At 35.1% G+C, this 18,817-nt stretch overlaps 1 protein-coding gene across 5 annotated transcripts in view; it reads left to right on the forward strand.

The window, feature by feature from the left end:
- The window catches only part of NSD2 (nuclear receptor binding SET domain protein 2), an 88,878-nt gene that overhangs the window by 44,726 nt on the left and 25,335 nt on the right, over positions 1-18,817 (forward strand). For all 5 annotated transcript variants that reach the window (XM_026064536.1, XM_026064537.1, XM_026064534.1 and 2 more), the window contains 7 exons: positions 1,444-1,610; positions 1,984-2,475; positions 6,852-6,996; positions 8,019-8,096; positions 9,566-9,684; positions 12,807-12,888; positions 13,908-14,032. In XM_026064536.1, the coding sequence (XP_025920321.1) occupies positions 1,444-1,610; positions 1,984-2,475; positions 6,852-6,996; positions 8,019-8,096; positions 9,566-9,684; positions 12,807-12,888; positions 13,908-14,032 (1,208 nt within the window). The remainder of the gene's footprint in view (positions 1-1,443; positions 1,611-1,983; positions 2,476-6,851; positions 6,997-8,018; positions 8,097-9,565; positions 9,685-12,806; positions 12,889-13,907; positions 14,033-18,817) is intronic.

The raw sequence follows: 18,817 nt of genomic DNA on the forward strand, positions 1-18,817 counted from the left end.
AACATGCTGAGAGAATGGTTCTGATTGATTTAGATAATTTTATTAAAGAATTAATTTATTTAAATTTCCCCCTTTTTTTTTTTTTTTTTTTTTTTTACTGTTCCCATGACCTTTCCCTATGCCATTCTCGTATCTGATTTCAAATGAGAGAGTCATTATCATTCTTGTAACTCTCATGACCGTTGTGGTTAAAAAAGGTTCTACCCATATCCATTAATTAGACTGATTTCATACTACTGTTCCAGATGGCTTATCTTGACCCAAAATCAAGTCCCTTTAAAAATACCTCTTGGCTGAGTAATTCCCAAAAGTGACTTCTTTCTAGGCCTAGAAAGTTCAGTAACGGAGCATGAAGCAATCGACTAGAAGTATTTGCTGATTATAATAGTAGACATTTTGTGTATGAATAACCTAGCAAAAAACTAGACCTGGTTTGAAGACATCTATAGCAAAGAGCTGTGACTGTTATCTGGGCTTAGACTAAGTCTTTGGCATACTAATGCCACCACATCTTGAAGAACTGTAGATACTGTTGGGTGGGTAACTGATCCTTTTCTAGCAGGGCTGAGCTTATAAACACAAAAGTGTATGTCATCACAATTAATTTTTTTTTTTTTAATCAGATCGTAATTTGAACACTCACCAGAAAACAAATCTGCAAGTTTTTAGGGAGGAGATGCCAGAAGACATCTTTAAGTCTGATTAAGTCTTACTTCTGCCTTTTAGGAGTTTGTTGTTAACTGTGACGCCTTTTGTAGATTTTGAAAGCATTGTCTTTCCCCTTCACTGCAAAATAGGTGAAGTCTTTAGAAGAGGAAAGTTGTGTGCTTATTAATTATTGCAGTGAGCCAGTATTCCTTTTTATAATCTTAGAATGTTTCTTATTGAGATTTCAGAATTGTTCTCTCATCTTCCCCCCTCTCCTTTTTCTCTCTTCCACYACACAAATGCTTTTCAGTTCTTGCTTTGATTCCATAAAAGCTTAGTTAAGATCAAGTTAAGATTGCAGTTGTTAAGATTAGCTGAAGTGCGTTTCTATTCAAGAATATTAAAAGATAAGGTTTAGGTGACTYGGAGATGAGGCTGAGTGCACAGGCTATCCAGGCTTTGGAAACTTAATTTTGAATTTGTTTTCAAATGCAGCATTTTCAGAAACATCCAAACTTACATGTAAAATAATGTACACTGAGAGTACTGAGAGGTGGTTGTAACCTTAAGTTAATTTAGCAAAGCCTGTTTTTGTTTGGATTGAAATAGCGAGTTTTGTGTCAAACTTCATAGATTAACTCGGAGACTTTCAAACTAGTAAGTGGGTTTTCAGAAGGAAAACCAGTTGTACTGCGTTTCTCCCTGTTGTAAATATACCTGCTTATAAAAAGATATAACTTAGGTTGTTTCTGTACTTTCAGATTTTATATCTTAAATATTGTTTTTAATTTTCAGGACAGAAAAAGAGTTTTCGTCAATATCATGTTCAATTTTTTGGAGATGCCCCAGAGCGAGCCTGGATATTTGAGAAGAGCCTTGTGCCTTTCAAAGAAAAAGACCAGTTTGAGCAATTATGCCAGGAAAGTGCAAAACAAGCCCTCACTAAAGCAGAGAAAATAAAGGTAAGAGGCTACCAAATAAGTCAAAACTTGAAAAATTTTATTTTACTGTTACAGGTCTGTTTCTCAAATAATCTGAGATAGATGTACTAGAAAGCTTTAAAGGTGGCTTGTTTTGCAGAGGATTATAGTCTTATATTTCACTTACAAATAGAAAGCATGGGATGACTTATCAATGTTACTTTTTAAAAATCTTTTTTTTCTACCTTGCCATCGATTCGTGCATGGTATCTGTGCAATCAAATAGAATCCCATTTGAACGTCTGAATTATAGTTATACAGTGCGCTTAATCTCTTAGAATTGTTTTGCATTAGTGTTGGTGTTTTGGAATCAAAAGCAAGAAGATGTCTCAAGCTGCCTTCTTTTTTTTTGCAGATGTTAAAGCCTGTTTCAGGGAAGCTGCGGCCACAGTGGGAGATGGGCGTTAAGCAAGCGAGTGAAGCAGTAGGCATGACAGTGGAAGAGCGGAAGGCCAAGTACACCTTCATCTATGTTAGGGACAGACCTCATCTTAATCCTCGAGTGGCGAAGGAAGTTGGCATTGCTGTGGAACCGTTAGAGGAGATAGATGAATCATCTTACTCAAATGAAGAAACCACTCAAAATCTGAAATTGATGAAGGAGTCTGGCATTCCTAACAAGAGGAGGAGAAGGACGTCAAAATTGTCTGCCGCTGTTGATACGCAAGAAAGCAGTCAGTCAGGGACTAAGAATACTACTCCTCAAAAGTCATCTGAACAGGCAGAATCCAAAAGAGGGATAGGCTCCCCTCTCAGTAGAAAGAAAACTCCAGCATCTACTCCACGAAGCAGAAAGGGCGATGCAGTATCTCAGTTTTTGGTCTTTTGTCAGAAGCACAGAGATGAGGTTAGTCTCTTTTAGCTGTTACTGTTGTTGATTGCCTGTTCTCATTTCTATACTTAAAGAAATACCTTTTTTACTTTAGTTAACAAAAAACAGTTGTTACTATAGAATCCATAGTACTCTGAGTTTAGACAAGGTATGCCTCCATCAAATCCTAGTCTAGACGCAAACAGAAAAAGGTGGGAATGTAGATGGGTAATGTAAACAAAATGGTGATAATTCCATTGTACTTTCAGCAGAAGTCACAGTAGTATCTTCCTACATAGTCTAATAGTCCTTTTTAATAGCCATAGTTGTTTTTTTAATGTATGTAAAATATAGTACATACATACGCTGTAGCAAATATAAACAAGGTTATGCTGTTTGTGGCTATCCATTTACAGTTAACTTCTACATTCCTGTAGATGAAGTGGATTAATTCATTCAGTGTGTTCCCTTGTCTTTGAACTCCTCAAATACTGTATTCACTTATGTAAAACTTTCTGCTGAGCTTCAAAAGAAGCTTCAACAATTGTCCAAAGCTCATGAAAGCCACAGTCAGTCAATGTGTTTATCTGCTGGGATAGTCCTCTTGAGAGGACTGCACTCTAGGGAAAGGTAGATTTAAAAAGAAGTTTAACATTCCTTAGGAAGTCTGTTAGAGGTATAAAAACCGTGCTGTTGTTCAAGCCCATTACTTTAAATCATGACTATCATTTATCTTCCTGTAACCCTCTGCTCCATTTGCAATACAGTTCTGTGCACTGAAAAAGGCATGAGTTTCATGTTTTCTTGTATAATCTTCTGTAATACTCATAAAGGGATAATGAAGCTAGAGGTGGCTTAATTCTGTCACTCTCTTTAGCTATTGAATGTTTGACTTTGTTAAAGTTTTCTAACATAAAAATCTTTCAATAAACATGAACTTTATTAAGAAAAACTGAAAAACAGATTCTGTTGTATGGAAGTAAGCTAATTGTAGTTCAACTTAGGACCTCTTAAGAACTTTGTAGCTTCAGCTAATAGGTTATGCTTCCTGTAGGTCAGCCACTAAAAATGAACATAGTGTGCGTATACTTTTTAGTGGCTTTGGTTAAATTGAGAAGAAAATTGGCAGTTCATTTTGCTGACTCTGAAAATGAGAGGGTTTAAGCCAGGCTATTAAATACAGATTTGACACACTCCTTTTGAAAAGATACATGGATAAAAACGTCTTTCTCACATTTGAGACATGAGTTCTATTTCCAGTTTTCTTCTATAAGTAACCTTGTGCAACCAGAATCTTTCTCACTGTAAAATGGCAGGGGGGGATTTCCTTGCCTTTAAGGTAGGTGACATGAGGCCTTTTCAATAATGAGGGCTTTGAAATTACTAACTTTTCTCTAGAAGAGATGAAGTTATGGTTGGTATTACAGACTCTTAGCCAAACACATCTTATGACAGTGGAGATGTGTTGCATCTCTGATATAATATTTTTATTATCAAGTTTTGCTCCATACCATATATATACTGTAGTTTTTAAATTAATAGATGGAAAATAAGACTATTATATTATTTGACATTGAAGAATTGCTTTTTTTTTTCAGTTTCATTTTGTGAAACTGAAAATAGGCTTAAACTTGGAAATTGCACTGATCATAGTGGCTAACATTCTGCAGAATTCTAATAGAAGAAAATAAGTTTCAAAAAATTACATATATTTCAAGATATACCAGTTCTGCCTAGAATGTCTTTTAGTAAAATTGGGCCTGAAAGAGCCAAATCCGCATGATTATGATCCATAATACTAGATATAGAAACAATTCTGTACATAGAACAAAAAAAGATGATGAAAACTTCAGATAACAGATTGAGAAGTCCCTTTAATCTAGTCAGAACCTGCCCTCCTTCTCTCTTGATTTGAAGTTCCCTGACAAAGTGGGGAAATATTCATGCTTCTTGCATTGTTACCTAAACTTAGATAACTTAGGTTCACTTCAAACCTGTCATGTTTCTTTTAAAATGGCAATTGTGTGCGTTTGGTGGAAGGTGAAGACTGTAGCCAAGCTAAGTATTTGGTGTTTCCCCTTCTGTTAGGCTTGTCTGGCTCAGCTTGCATGGTTTGCTCTCCATCCCAGAGTTGGGTTTGTTGCTGCTGTAGATACTCTGATGCTTTTGAGGGGGGACATCTTGTTGAGAGTCGCTTGTCTTGCTGGTATTTGAGTGTTTAGTGTATGGTTATTTTAGTTCTTGCTTGTAGATATTTAGGAGAAAAGAAAACTATGGATCCAAAAGAGGCTCTCTGGCCCCCAGGCTTTGGAGGGAAGGAAGTGAATGGAAAGGAATGACTCAAGACTTATCTTCCTAGGCCTCTACTAACCATGAGGTGTCTTAAAACCAGAGTCATGTCTGCTGTGTCTTGCTTGGAGTCTGGATTTGTGAGTAGTGGGATTCATGTATCATTTGGTTTTATTAATTGCTACTTTCTGTGTTACTTTTTCTGGGCATAGGAGGATGAGGAATAGTTGAAATTTTCAAATATGAATGGTGGCTTCTTGAAGATTGGATGGACTGCTGGAAAAGGTTTTTAGTGATTTAGTAGGCACGCTTCCCTGAGGGWGGCTTTGAAGGCTTTCATAGCTTTCATATGAGCACTTTCGTAGTTGTAGTGAWGCATTGTGCAAGGATGTTGTACTGTTACCAAAGAAATTCGGCTATATTTTGTACAGTTGACATTCTCGTGCACTTCTTTTGTGAAATAGGATTGTCATAATCATTAGAAGGGAGTGTCTGGCTTGGGATCAAGGTATTGTTCAGTGAAAAGCAAACGGCTATACTTTTTTTTTAATATATATATATAATTCATTGATTTGGCCTTACATTTGTTTTTGAGGTAAATTAAGAAATAATTTCAGAAGTACGGTTGATTGAAGATTTCCGTGTGTATAAGTAGTTACTGAACCTCAAGACAAATCGGAGTGAAAGTTATAGTTTGCTTGCATGAGATGGTAATTAGACTGGCAAGTACTATATTCTCCACATCTGTAGTAATATTAACTTCCAGATCCAAGAGAAGATCTTCCATATGTACTTGTAGCACAGTTAAATTTAGAAAAGTGCCTGTGCATGATTTTCATGTACATAGAGATGCCCGACGCATCGTTTCCGCTCTGTGTGCGGGGAATGGGGCATCACAGTGTGAAGACTTGGGCGAGGACTGCTGGGCGGTTGCCTTGGATTCCTGCTTGCAGGGAGCCATTAAGAGCTGTGGGTTTCCCTTGCCTGTCACTTCACAGGGCTCTGGTTGATCAAGAGGTTTCTTTTCTTGTTTGTTGGTTGGTTGGTTTGGTTGGTTGGTTTTAATCCATATGTTGGTGGGACTAGAGATGACATTAAACTGTATCTTGTTTGTACAAACAAAGTACCTTGTTTGACAACAGGAAATGCAATGTTAAGACACTAAATTCTGAGAAATTAGACTTAATTATTTCTACTTCTCACAGAATATTTGCATTTCTGGTCTGTTGAAATGTGTTACYGTTTGAACAGCTGGCTTCGTTGGCCTAGTTTTTGTTTTGCTTCATGATTTGGGGTATTGGTTACATCCGTCCCGTAACAGTTGGGATTTTGGAGAATGATTGGTAATTAGATTCTGTTTTTTAAAAGTTTCCATTTCGGTTCTCTAGATTCTAGACTCTGATAGCTTTCTGACTTCTGTGATTTATCACATCTGGTTTTCCTTAAGTGGAACTATGGAAATACTGAAGGAGGGGTTTTGTTTTTTTCTTTTTAATTTCAATATTGGATTTTCTATTTTTATTGAATAGATTTCCCAGAAAGTCTCTTGACTTCCACATTGACTGCTGTTATGTATCATGCTCATATTGTTAAAAGAGGTGCACAGCTTTTTGAGTTCCTAATATTCAAATAAATAGTTTACTTCATCAATACATTATTTTAATTTAGGAAAACATTGCATAAGATATAGCTTGTGTAAATTTATCTGCTAAGCTAGGTATAATTAGTTCTCCTGTGAATTGATGGACATCCTTGAAGGCAAGCATATATTTAATCCAGTATTGCTCGCCTGTTTTCTTTATTGTGGGATAGATTTAAACTTCATTAAGAAATTATATGAATCTTTTGAATGACTGTGTCACAAGATTTATACTTACTCAATTTTCTGAATGTTAAAAGGCAAATAGATACTTTCAAAATAATTTGTAATACTTCTAATAATTTTGAAGARGAAGGTATTTATTCAAAAAAAACTGGATACACAATGTTTTAATCTAATTTTGTCTACAGCAGAAACTTTAGGTAGTTCATTGGTGTCCAGTTTTCCAAAGCAATAAAAGTATGTATGCCATTCTTTTCAATGGTCACCTTTTCTTAATACAACCCTATTTCTGCATATATAGGTGGTTGCTGAACATCCAGATGCTTCAAGTGATGAGATTGAAGAACTGCTTGAATCGCAGTGGAACATGCTTAGTGAAAAACAGAAAGCTCGCTATAACACAAAGTTTGCCATAGTGACCTCTCCCAAATCTGAAGAAGACTCTGGTAAACGTAAAACTGTGCTAGTGTACTCTAACTAAATTTGATATACATAGTGGTGTTAAACTAAGCACATATTTCAGACCTGTAGGGAAAACAGCTTTCACTGTTTTCCAGTTTTAATTCTTGGTGTTTGTGCCAATAGCAAAAGAATGCCAATGGTTACAATAAAAGCAACCCATGAAGTCTACATTTCTTGCTCATTGTTCTGAAAAGTTGTTATATGTAAACCTTTTGCTGTTTAGAGATTGCTGATTTCTCATTCTTCTTCTGCCCATAAGCAGCTGCCATTGCATCCACTGCCTTTTAAGGGTGGATGGTGGGAAGGGAAGATGGAGTATTATTACTAGTGTAAAACTTGAGTTGTGTTTTTATAGAATAGTTAGGAAATGATTTATAAAGTGTAATCAGTACTACCCCTTTTCTTCATATGAATATCTAAAGTATATTACCTCATATCGTCATCAACTCAGGAAGAAGTATCCCAAACTTTATTCTGAATCTTTCATCCATTTGGCATTTTGTTGTGCTACTCAAAGCTTTTAGGACATTGTACAAGACTGAACATWTTTTTTTTGTTCCCTTTTTTTTGTTACTGTTGTCTAGAATTCAGTTTCGATGAATGGTCTTAATTATTTTACAAAATATTTGAAGCGGTTTGGAGTCATTTCTCTGAGAAAGAAGAAGGAAGATAGTTTGGCATTTGCATGAACTTTATTTATCAAATTTAAATAACTAGCATTTATCAAATTTAAATAGCTTTACAGCACTGTAAGAAGACCTGCTATGGAAGTATTAGAAACAAACAGGTGCTGCTTTGGGCAATGACAAGAATGAGAGGGAGTGTTTGAAAGTTTGTGAGACTTGGAAAAAAATGTATAAAAAATGGCAGTCAGTTTTGTTACCTATCTGTGTGTGTGTGAAATAACATCATTTTGTGGAAAATTGAAAAGTTTTTAACTTTAAATTTTAAGTGTCAAATATTTGGATATCAGTTTAAAAAAAAAACACATTCTGTATCTCTCAAGGTTCATCATTGAAGAATATTGGAGAGGCCAAACGTAAAGTGTTTCAAGACTCACCTAAAAGGAGATCAAGATCCAGAAGTAATTGAAATTTGTGTTGTGTGCAAATAGTTCATCATTATAAGTAGCTATTGAGTGTATTTTTTTATGTAATCACCCACGTATCATAATCTCTTTATTTTATCTCAGATGTTGTCTTCCTTGACGTTAGAATTTTAATGGATCCCACATTAAATATCTAAACACTGTAGTGCTGAATTTTGTTCACCTTCCTCAGTGTCATATTGCAAGAAATGTAATTGAAATTGTACCTGTACCAGGTGTTTCTAGTACATATATTTGTGTACATTTATAGTTCTCTATGAATGAAAACATGTCAGTTCAATCGTTTCCCCACCCAAATCTTCCTATCTTTAACTTGGAAAAATATTGTGGGATTTTTTTTGCTGGCTTTTTGTAAGTAGCAGGTTCTCCTGGAGCCATTTTGGTCTGTTTTGTGGATTCAGAGTTTGATAATAGACTATGTCCTAGATTGTTTAGAGATGAACATTAATTTGAAAATAATCCATATTTTACATTGCTATATTTTTAATATTTACAACTATTTGTTTCCATTGGAATAGAATGCTTCTAGCTGTAGGGCAATTCTCAGTTAACCTGTTTGTGCCCCTAGAGCTTGTAATCTTCTCGTTAATAATACTCCGTAGCTTCTAAACTAGAGAGTACCGGAGAGTGTAATAGTGTCGTCATTTCATCCTGATGAAACAGACCACTTCCTAAACGTTCGTTTCTCTCTTAAAGGCAGAGTGAGTGCAAACAACAGCTGAACTTACAGGAAGGCTATGTGGGTTAGTCACTGACCTTTTGTAATTCAGCCAACTGCTTGAACTTTACAGTGGATGATCATATAAATGCRTGAATAGTTTGTCTGTTGGTTTAAAATGACCAAAGTGAATCTGTTCTTAGGATTTTGGTTCACAAAGAAAGGGGATCTTAGTCTCCTGTAAAACATAAGTAAGCTTGTTAGAGAAAGTCTGGAACTGCCATACCAGAAAGAGACAATTAATCTATATGGTTGGTGATATCTTGTCTTTTCCAGAGGCCTCTTAATAGATGTCTCCAGTATCTTCATCTGTATCATTTGGAGAACTCCTGAAGGAGACGTAAAAATTCGGTTCAGTGATAAGACACTGTTACAAAGTGGCAGAAGAGTTAAAAGCTGTATAGATCAACCATGTGCAGTCTGACGATATGAAACAAATGTGGGGCAGTAATATTCAGATCTTAAACTAGTGCTTATACAGGTAGATTCATCTTTCTAAAATAAGTTGAGTATTAAGCAGTTAGTTTGGATGTGTTCTAGAACTAGCCTTCAGCAACCAAAACCAGACCTTAAGTGTTAAGAGGTCATCAAACTGTTAATGTATAACCATGTTTTAAAAGTAATGAWTGAAAGAGAAGTAACTTAAATAATTAGATCAGTTCAAAATAATTTCAAAGTGGGTTTTAGATTATTTTTCATGTAAGTTTCCCCCATCCCCCATCCCAAGGTAACTTACATGGAAATAAAAGAAACCAAAAAAAGAGGACAAAGGAACCTACAGAAGATTTTGAAGTTCAGGAAGCACCTAGGAAAAGACTCAGGATGGATAAACAGAATAATCGGAAGGTAATTATATTGTTGGTTTGTTTGGGTTGATTTATAGCAGCACGAATCACATTGCTGTAGTTAAGTTTGTCAGCATTTCCATTTTCAGGATTTAAAAAATAATAATTATTAACTATATCAAACCAAACTATTGTGAATTTTTCAGAGATAATATGTGAGCTTATTGCTGTGGAGTGGTTTTTCTTTAGTTTTGAGGAAAGAGATATGACAAGTTGTTCTTGCTACTTAGATTGTGGTGGAAAATATTTGCTGAGAAAGTTCAGTTCCCAAAGAAAGGATGCAGAGGCATGACATTTCAGTATCATCATGCGTTACAGTTGTTCTTCTTTTCCCATGAATCAGAATTCAGAGATGTGTATAAGAATGTTAAAAAAAAAAAAAAAAAAAAAAACACTTTAAAATTTTAGTCAATACTTGATTTAGACAAAAGTGGGGGAGAAGGCAAGTAAAGCAAAACAGAAAAACTACTTTTTATGAACTGGATTGAAGACTATAAAAGCATTTTAGATTGGCATGCTGTCCRACTTCTTAAGTTAGGAGATTGCAGTACAGATTACAGCATATTTATCATGCAAATCACAGGCTCCTTTTCAGATTAGAGTGCTTGTGAAAATGAGAGATTTTTCCTTGGGTCACTAGAACTGTATATATGGATGACAGCCCCAATCTTGTGGACACTGGCATTAGGCTTATTTAGTCATGCATGTAGACCAGGGAACTTGGTGGGTTTTACTTGTGTACAAAGTTTAGCTCACAAGTGTTTTCAGGTGTGTTACTACAGTATACTCTTGCAAACCCCATCTCAGGACTTCAGTGGTACAGTGGTTAAATAAAACTAATACAAGGAAAGATAATAGACTTAATTTTAAACAAATTATGGAAGTCACATTTATGGATGTCTGTGTTTGGTAGACTGGTTATAGTAGTCAGCTTTTTAACCTTTGGTATTGTGGATGTCCAGGCAATTTGTTTAGGGTTCAATATTAAAAATACGTAGAATTTCAGATAGCTCTTAGAGAAGTCTGTTTCCTTTTCAGAAAGAGGGACCAAAGCCAGTTTTTTGCACTGTTTGTTCTAAGAAGTTAGCTGTTGAATATTCGTTTCATATTCTAGGAGGTTTTGGACCCTTTCTGAACTTGCCTAATTGGTTTGAATTAACTGTAATATACCAGATACCAGTAACGAGTAGGTTTATTTACTGTAATTACTTCCTTACATGAAGCCCCCATTTTGACTATCACGAAAGCTATTTCTTTACTGTCCCACTGGAATTTGGATGCTACAATTAGCCTAGATTATCACAAGTGGAATAAATGGTGGTAGCAGTGTAGTTCATGCAGAAGAAATTCTAGTATCTTTAATACTATAATTCAGATGTGAATATTAACAGAAAAATTAAAAAAAAACAATAATTGAGACAAATGGTTCTGGTAAGATGTATACCATTAATGATGTTTACTTAGTAATATGCTAGGTACATTTAAAAAGAGAAGACCTTAATCTGACCAGTAATTACTTACAAGGAGTCTAATATGTGTAAATATTAGGTAATTTGGAAGCTCTAAATGTGTGTTGGAGTGTTGTTTGCACTTCTGTTCACAGAAGGGTCAGACATAGAACGGTTGCTTTCCCATTTCTTTTATGAATTACTCTTTAGTCTTTTTTCTGCCTTCACCAACCCAGAGTACTTCTAGCTATACATGCTGCTGCTTAGGAAGAAAATTTCGTGAATGACAACCAAAATGGCTATGTAGTAATTTCAAAAAGCAAACACTAACAATTCACCTTCTTTCCGTTAGTTCCAGTTCACTTGTAGACTTTTATTATCGTCCTTTTGGATAGAGAGAAGTTTTAGTGATTTTTTCATGACCTTTTACTTCTTGCATGAGAATTATGCATCATCTTTTCCTTTTTGTGTCTTTAATTATTACTTATGAAATCTGAATGCTGTAATACAAAGTGACTGAGTCATAAGGAGTACCTATAGGAATGTTCTGAAAAATTCTTTAGTTCATAGGGGCTTTCACGATGTATATAAAATACTCATTACACAATGGGGGTTCTGTAAAGGATGCTTTAAACTATGAGTGAATTATACCATACATCTTCAGTCATTTTTACGCAGAAATGTAAAAGTAGCCTTATGAAACAGATATTGGTAGTCTCCAGTGTCATCAGTGATAGGTGTCTTTAGTCTACTTAGAAGTCAGTAAAAGTACAGTGTGGCACATCTGTAGTACAGTAGCCATTCATATTTATTTTTCCAAAGGAAACCAAATCTCTGGCCTTTTAGGTGTTCACCTGAGCATCTTTTATAAAATTGTGTGAAACAAAGGATATGAAAAAATAAGTATGTAAAATCTTATGTTCTGTGGAATTTTTCTTGTTGATCAGGTGAGCATTTGTCAGGGTTGAACATTCTTGACTACAGTTTCAGTGGCTTTTTACTTTAATGAATCCATAACATACAGAAAGAAAAAAAAATCTATGAATAGCAGTATTGTGTTTAAGGAACAGTGTCTTATTTTGACAAAGCTTAATGGGAATTCCCCTGCTTTCAGCCTGAAGATTTTATGATAATTTATCAAACGGGAGCAAATTTATGCACTACATACGCTCTCTTGAAAATAATGTTTTTTATTTTGGAAATGCTGGAACAATCTTAACCATAGTAATAATAAACAAAATAAAAAAGTCACTCCTATAGGTTGTGAAGTGGAAACAAGCATCTGAGACTTAAAATTCTGCACAGGGTTTATTCTCAAATTTATATAATTAAGGTTTCAATTTGACCAGTTTAGACAAAGCATAGTAAGGATAATTTAAGTGTTTTATTTTCGKATAGAGCTCCCCTTTTTCATATGCTGAGTTTGGGTTGGATAAGTGGGATGCTGGAATACTGTGTACTTTAATTATTCTCATTTGTTTACGGGTTTGTACCCTGTGCTGTAAATGAGTTTTTAAAAATTACTAAAATGGGGATAGCTTAACTACATTACCATTCAGATATTTGTAAAGACACTTTCTTTTTAATAACATAAATCCAGAAGTAATTGCCAGTTTTATCCAACCACTCATAAATTAGGAGTTTTTTTATTTTTTCATATTTTTTTTTGTGACAGAGGGAGACAAGCAATGACAAAACAGCAAAAACAAACTCTACTAAGGTCACAGAAACCTCCTCTTCACAAAAGAACCAGTCAGGTAATGTGGTCAGAATAAGTTTTAATGTAACTTTTTTCAGTTAAATAATTTTAAAATAAACAGGTTGTCTGAGGCAGCCGGCTAAATTTTGTTGAAGCAGTAATAAGTTACAGCCACTAAGCCACAGGTGGGGGGGATTGTGCCCTCTTCCTTCACTACCACCATTTTGCAACATTATACTTGATGGAAATTGTGTATTGCTGATTTAGAGCAGCAGTTCGCAAGTTCACCATTTGATGGCACCAAATTAAAGCTATTGCCCGGTGGTCTTGGAGAGCAGTGATACAAATCCTACTGCTCAAATTTGCAATTGTTCATTTGTCCAATAAAACAAGCGCAGTGACCATCAAACCAATCAGTTACCATGCGATCTTAGTCCTTTTAAATGATGCTTGATGGGAGGCAGTGTGGAGTGTGAGAGGGAATTCTCAATAATCTTGTACCAAAATCCAAAAGTCAGCCTTGCTAATGATGCTCAGTTTAAGGTAACTTCTGTAAGAGCACGTGTCTTTAGGTGTTATAATGAAATGCCAAAGATGAGTAAGCTTCAGAAAGTTCTGAGCAATGTAGAAGTGGTGACGTGTCATAGATAATGTCTGGTACCTGGTTCCTGTATCTAACCCTTTTGTTATCAAAGTATTGGTAATACTCACATTGTGATGAGCTCACACAGGCCTTCTAGTGTTTATCTGAGGAGATGACTGTTACCTCTGCTTTAAAGAGGTCTTAAGTCAGAAGATACCTTGATTTTTAATAACAATTAATAAAGCAATTTGGGGAAAACATTTCTTAACCATTTGTGGTACGTTTTTGTTTAATAGAAACCTCTTTATTTTTAAAACCAATCCAAAACACATGGTTTCAGAAACTTATTTCATATTCTCTCAGGCCTATGTAGGTGCCCAGAAGACCTACCTAAATCATTCCTTCCTTTATCTGAAGGAATATTTTAAATGGCTTCAGGGAGATAAYGTTTTAAAGTTCCAAACTTCACTTTGTAAACCAAAATTATTTTACAGCAACGAAAAATCTGTCTGATGCATGTAAACCTCTGAAGAAGCGAAATCGGGCTTCAGCAGCAGAATCTTCAACTCTTGCTTTTAGCAAGAGTTCATCTCCTTCAGCTTCCTTAACTGAGAATGAGGTAAAAAAAAAGTGGTGTTTGCACACAGCCATTTAATTACAGAAATTTTCAGGCGTGAATCTTTTTGTTTAAAAGCAAAAACAAAGGCGAATTCTCTAACGTTGGTGCTCTAGACAAGTTACAGTTCTGGCCTCTGTGAAACCTGTTAATGTGTGCATTGCGAATTCATTTATTGTAACAAGAACGTCTGATTTGGGGACGTCAAGATGATATTGTGGTTTTTAATGTATTTACCAACAAAGTTTTAGAATTGTAACCTTCTATTAGAGGCAAAGTAAAATGCCAGTGTGTTCTGTATTTTCTTCTACAGACTTTATGTAAGTGTACTACATTAGTTACATTATGTAACTCAATATTGTCRTGTTGCCATAGCTTTTCTATTGAAGCAAGTTTCCTAATCCTATGTTTGATCTAGAACTGGACATTTTTCTGAGCAGAGCCCCTTTAAGCTCAAAATAGTTTTCAGACTGTTTAAGTGCTATTTCTCTGTGATGCAAATAGCTTCATCGCCAGTAGAGTTAAACAGGCAGTGAAGGATGTATCTTTTTGATACTTACTAATCATAGTCTTAGCTCTGCATATTTGGTACTGTAATTCTCCTCGATTGACATACAATAAATGAAATGTATGTACCAGAAGTGTATTCATACAATCAATTAAACCATTCTCCAAGTCATCTATACTATTGAAACCAATCGGCCAAAGAGTGGCAGCATGAGGATGAAGTATGCATGCTGTTTTGCAGGTGGATTCAAAAATCTAGTTAATAGGATTTAGTAAAATATCCGTAGACAGACGGCTTCAAGCAGTTTGTATTACAGAAGTCGTAGAGAAAATGTTCTCCTGCTAACACGACAGTAGGACTTCCAACGATCCTAGAGATTCTTTCTTCTCCCCTGTCTAACAAAAGCATGAGGTGCTTAGACACTATAATGAATGCAGTTAAAATATCTAGACTATGTTCATTAAATGGTTTTACTTTTTTTAAAAAAAAAGATTGCATGTTAATGGCTGTATATCTTACTGTGACTTTAAAAATATTTTAAACAACACCCTAAATTCTCCCTCCAAAGCCCCAGTAAAACAAACAAAACAAGCCCCATAGGAAATACTTTCTAGAGCAGTAGTCCCGTAATGTAATACTTGTTCTCATTTTATTTTCTCAACTGAGAGACTCCTGTCTATTGACTTACCAGCTTCTGCTTTTTTGATTCTACTACTGGGTCTTGCRGTCTAATGGCTGTGTTTGGGACCATCTGTTCAGCCAGATCCATTTAAGGAAGTTGCTATCCTTTTGACTGGAAATGTACATCTCTAAATGTTGTGATCTCAGGAGAAAAATTCTTCTGCTCCTAAATACCATGTTTAAAAAATGAAATCTCCAGAAATCTCTCTATAAAATGCTCTTTTTTTTTTTTTTTTTTTTTTTGTAGGACTCTGGGTTGTGACATAACTGTTCACATAAAACAGTGCAGATGATTATATAGGCTGAGCTGGAAATTATAAAACTTGGCTCTGAATTAAATTTACTTGGCTACTGCTAAACAGCAAAAAACACAAGAGGGAAGGAGAAAAACTATTGTATRTATACTGCTCACAAAACACAGATATACAAATCAGGGAGTGAATTAATTGTTTTTAAGGGTTTAAAAGGTTTTAAAATACCAAAACACTTCTGATCAACATAACAGAAAATATACCCTGTCAAACAACAGAGATTTTGGCAGGGGGAAATAGTTTATAGTGGGCTGGATCCTTAGCTGATGTAAAGCTACGCTGACTTGAACTTCCACCAACTAAGGATTGGACCCAGTGTCTTCTATGATATTAGATATATTTTACTAAAATAAAAATGACAGGCATGTGTTTCTGAACTTATTGATCCGTTCTACAAAACAAGGAAAGATATAAATAAACTGTGGATCTTGTGGGTGTCTTTAAAACCTTTTTTTTCCCTTTTGTAACGTTATTTAGCAATTGTCTAAATAGCTAAGCATGTGTGGCCTGAGAGTGTTCCTCCAGAGAGAAACCTTCTCCAGAGTGATAAGGGAAAAGAGTTTGAGAAAAATAAACACAGAGATGCAGTGATGAAACAGTCTTGCTCAGCCAATTGAATAGGATGTAATTCTTCTCAACATTAAGTACATTTGATAATTCACTTTTATATTTTTGTGTTYGCTATTATACTTCTAAATGTTGACTTAGATGCTGTCTTAACAAAGATGAAAAGATACTGCGTATCCCACAAGCACGTACACCTCCACAGGCAATATTAGGTGGATTCTGGCCATTTGCTGCTTTAATTTCACATTACACGTGGACAGCTGGTTCCAAAATGGAACTCAGATGTAAAACTGTTATTTGGCAATGATTGTTGCTAGTTGCACACAGCTCTTCTTAAATGTCGGTTCACTGGAACTGCATTTTAGGAAAGGTGTGCTTAATAGGAAGGGTGTGTTCAGTTTTTCCTTGTTTGAAAGATGCATCTAATTTGATAAAAATTTTCAGAATTTTGGATGCTTTCTGTTGTTATTGGGGGCTTTATTTTGATGGGGTTTGCTCGAAGTATGAAAAAGAGTTGAGGCCAAATTTTCAATCAATAACTGACTTTGAGTATCTGACTTGTGGGAGGGAGAGAAGAGGGGAGGTCTTCTGCCTTAAGGACAAACATTTGCAGACTTGATATATCAGAGGCTAGGTAGGCTTTCCCTCCCTTCAAAAAATTGGGCTCTTTTAAGGTATTTTAAGATGGATGGACAAGATCAGTAGTGTGKTTTTTTGTTTATTTGTTTGTTTTAAGTCGGTAGGCAAAACTTAGCAGTATCTTAATTCTTATTCAGTACTTAAACATAAATTAATAATTCCATACTTGCATTTAATCATGAGACCAAATAGTTAATTTTACATGTAGACACTTAATATTAGTAGAGCTTTCCTCCAAAACAGTTTTTGAGATACGATTTTGTTTAAAATCTAGTTCTTAATGAGCAACTGGTGGGTTTAAGTGTGAAAAAGATGCTCAACACTTCCAAGTCTGCAAAAACTCGGAATAGTTCTTTATTGCCTATATAAGGCTTGGTATAACCCTCTAAAGCCTTGTGGTATTTTTGAGAAGAGATGCAGGTGGTGTATTCTCATTTTGGAAGATAAACCAGTGTTTTCTTTTTTTTCTTTTTTTTTTCCCCTTCCACCTCCATGCTCCCCTTCCTCCCCCAATAATGTAGTAGGTGCCAGTAGAGTGTAACCAGTATTTTTAATAAATATAAAAGGCTTTGCATTACCATTACTGATGGATTATTAGCACACTTTGTGTGTTTGCATGAGACGTATCTGCTTTAGCTTTTCAATCGATTTTTGTGGTTATTGGCTGGCTTCATTAAATTGGATGGATTTGTTGATAGCAGATAAGTGTCATAATATCCTGCAGGGTCTAGATACTACTTCTGAACTTTGTCAAAGAAATTGTAATTTTTTTTAAGAGAGGACAAAATAAAGAATATATAATACTGTAAATTCTTAGCTAGTCTGTCATTCATCATACCCACATGAAATATGAGTTGACCAGCAGATGGCAGTTTAAATAAGCCTGTGAAAGATTTTGAAGGTATTGCTTTTAACGTTTGTATCTTCCACAGGGGGAATTTTTACTTCTTTCTGTAACATCCAGTGTCAAACAAACTTGATGCTGGTTATAGCTACAACTTCTCATGTTTCCAAAGCCTAAAAATGGCCTAAAGTTTGGCTGTTTTTGTGCATATTAAACAATATTTTTGCTATTATCAATTTGAGGCAGACTTGTATTAGCATGTATGCATAATGGAGAAAACATACAGATCTTAAAAGGTAAGATAATTTGATCAAGAAGGCAGTCATAATTGGACATGTAGAACCTGCAACTAAAAAGTACATCAGCTGCATTATTGGTACTGGCGTCTAGTTGCCTTACAGTATACAACTAAAAATCTCCTAGGTGCACTTCCCAAAGGTAAAAATAACTGTCTCTGAGATTCTGAGAACAGGAATGAAGAAGGAAATTCACAATATTTTAAAGAAAMTACTGCCCTAAAGGAAAAAAAATATGTATATTAGCTAACTTTGCAGTTTGCGAAACAAAATCASTGTGCTTCTAGCACTTCATTTTAGCTTTCTTCAAAGATAACTTTCTCTACAAAGCAACACTTAAGAATAATTTAATATACAGTGTCACTTTAAATCCTCTGTGACTTATCAGCCAGTTGTTTTCTGTATTTGTTCCTRTATGCCTTACAGATTTTTCTTTCCTATTTACACCACCAATAAGCAGTCAGGAGTATGTTTTTGTGGAACATTGCAAGTAATTGGACTTGTTTCTTATTAAACCTCTGCTAAAACCTCTAATAATTGAAATGACCTACATTGCCCACCAGCTCATATTGTTTTGTTATGATGTTTCCACTTTCACATGGAAAAAATTTCTAGGCTCAAATCTTGTTCTTTGGCAGCACGTTCTGTGTAGAAAATTAAGTTTCTTATGTAATTATTCTCATCTTGTGTATTACTTAGGCTTCAGAGTGCAGAGATTCTGTTTACTGAATGTTTACATAATGTAGGTTTTTATTCCACATCCCATACCAAAGTATCATGAGTATCTGTAGGCAATTTTATAATGTTTAAAAATGTTCTCAGAGTTATAATTAACTTTCCAGGCAAATTCAGAAATGCATAATATCCTTATCTGAAACGTCTAACTACTGCTAATAATAAAAATGAAACTTGTCCCAGGCCGTCTTTTTGCTATTACAGTAC

This window comes from Apteryx rowi, unplaced genomic scaffold (assembly GCF_003343035.1).
Source record: "Apteryx rowi isolate R43461 unplaced genomic scaffold, aptRow1 scaffold_22, whole genome shotgun sequence".
NCBI classification, from domain to species: domain Eukaryota; kingdom Metazoa; phylum Chordata; class Aves; order Apterygiformes; family Apterygidae; genus Apteryx; species Apteryx rowi.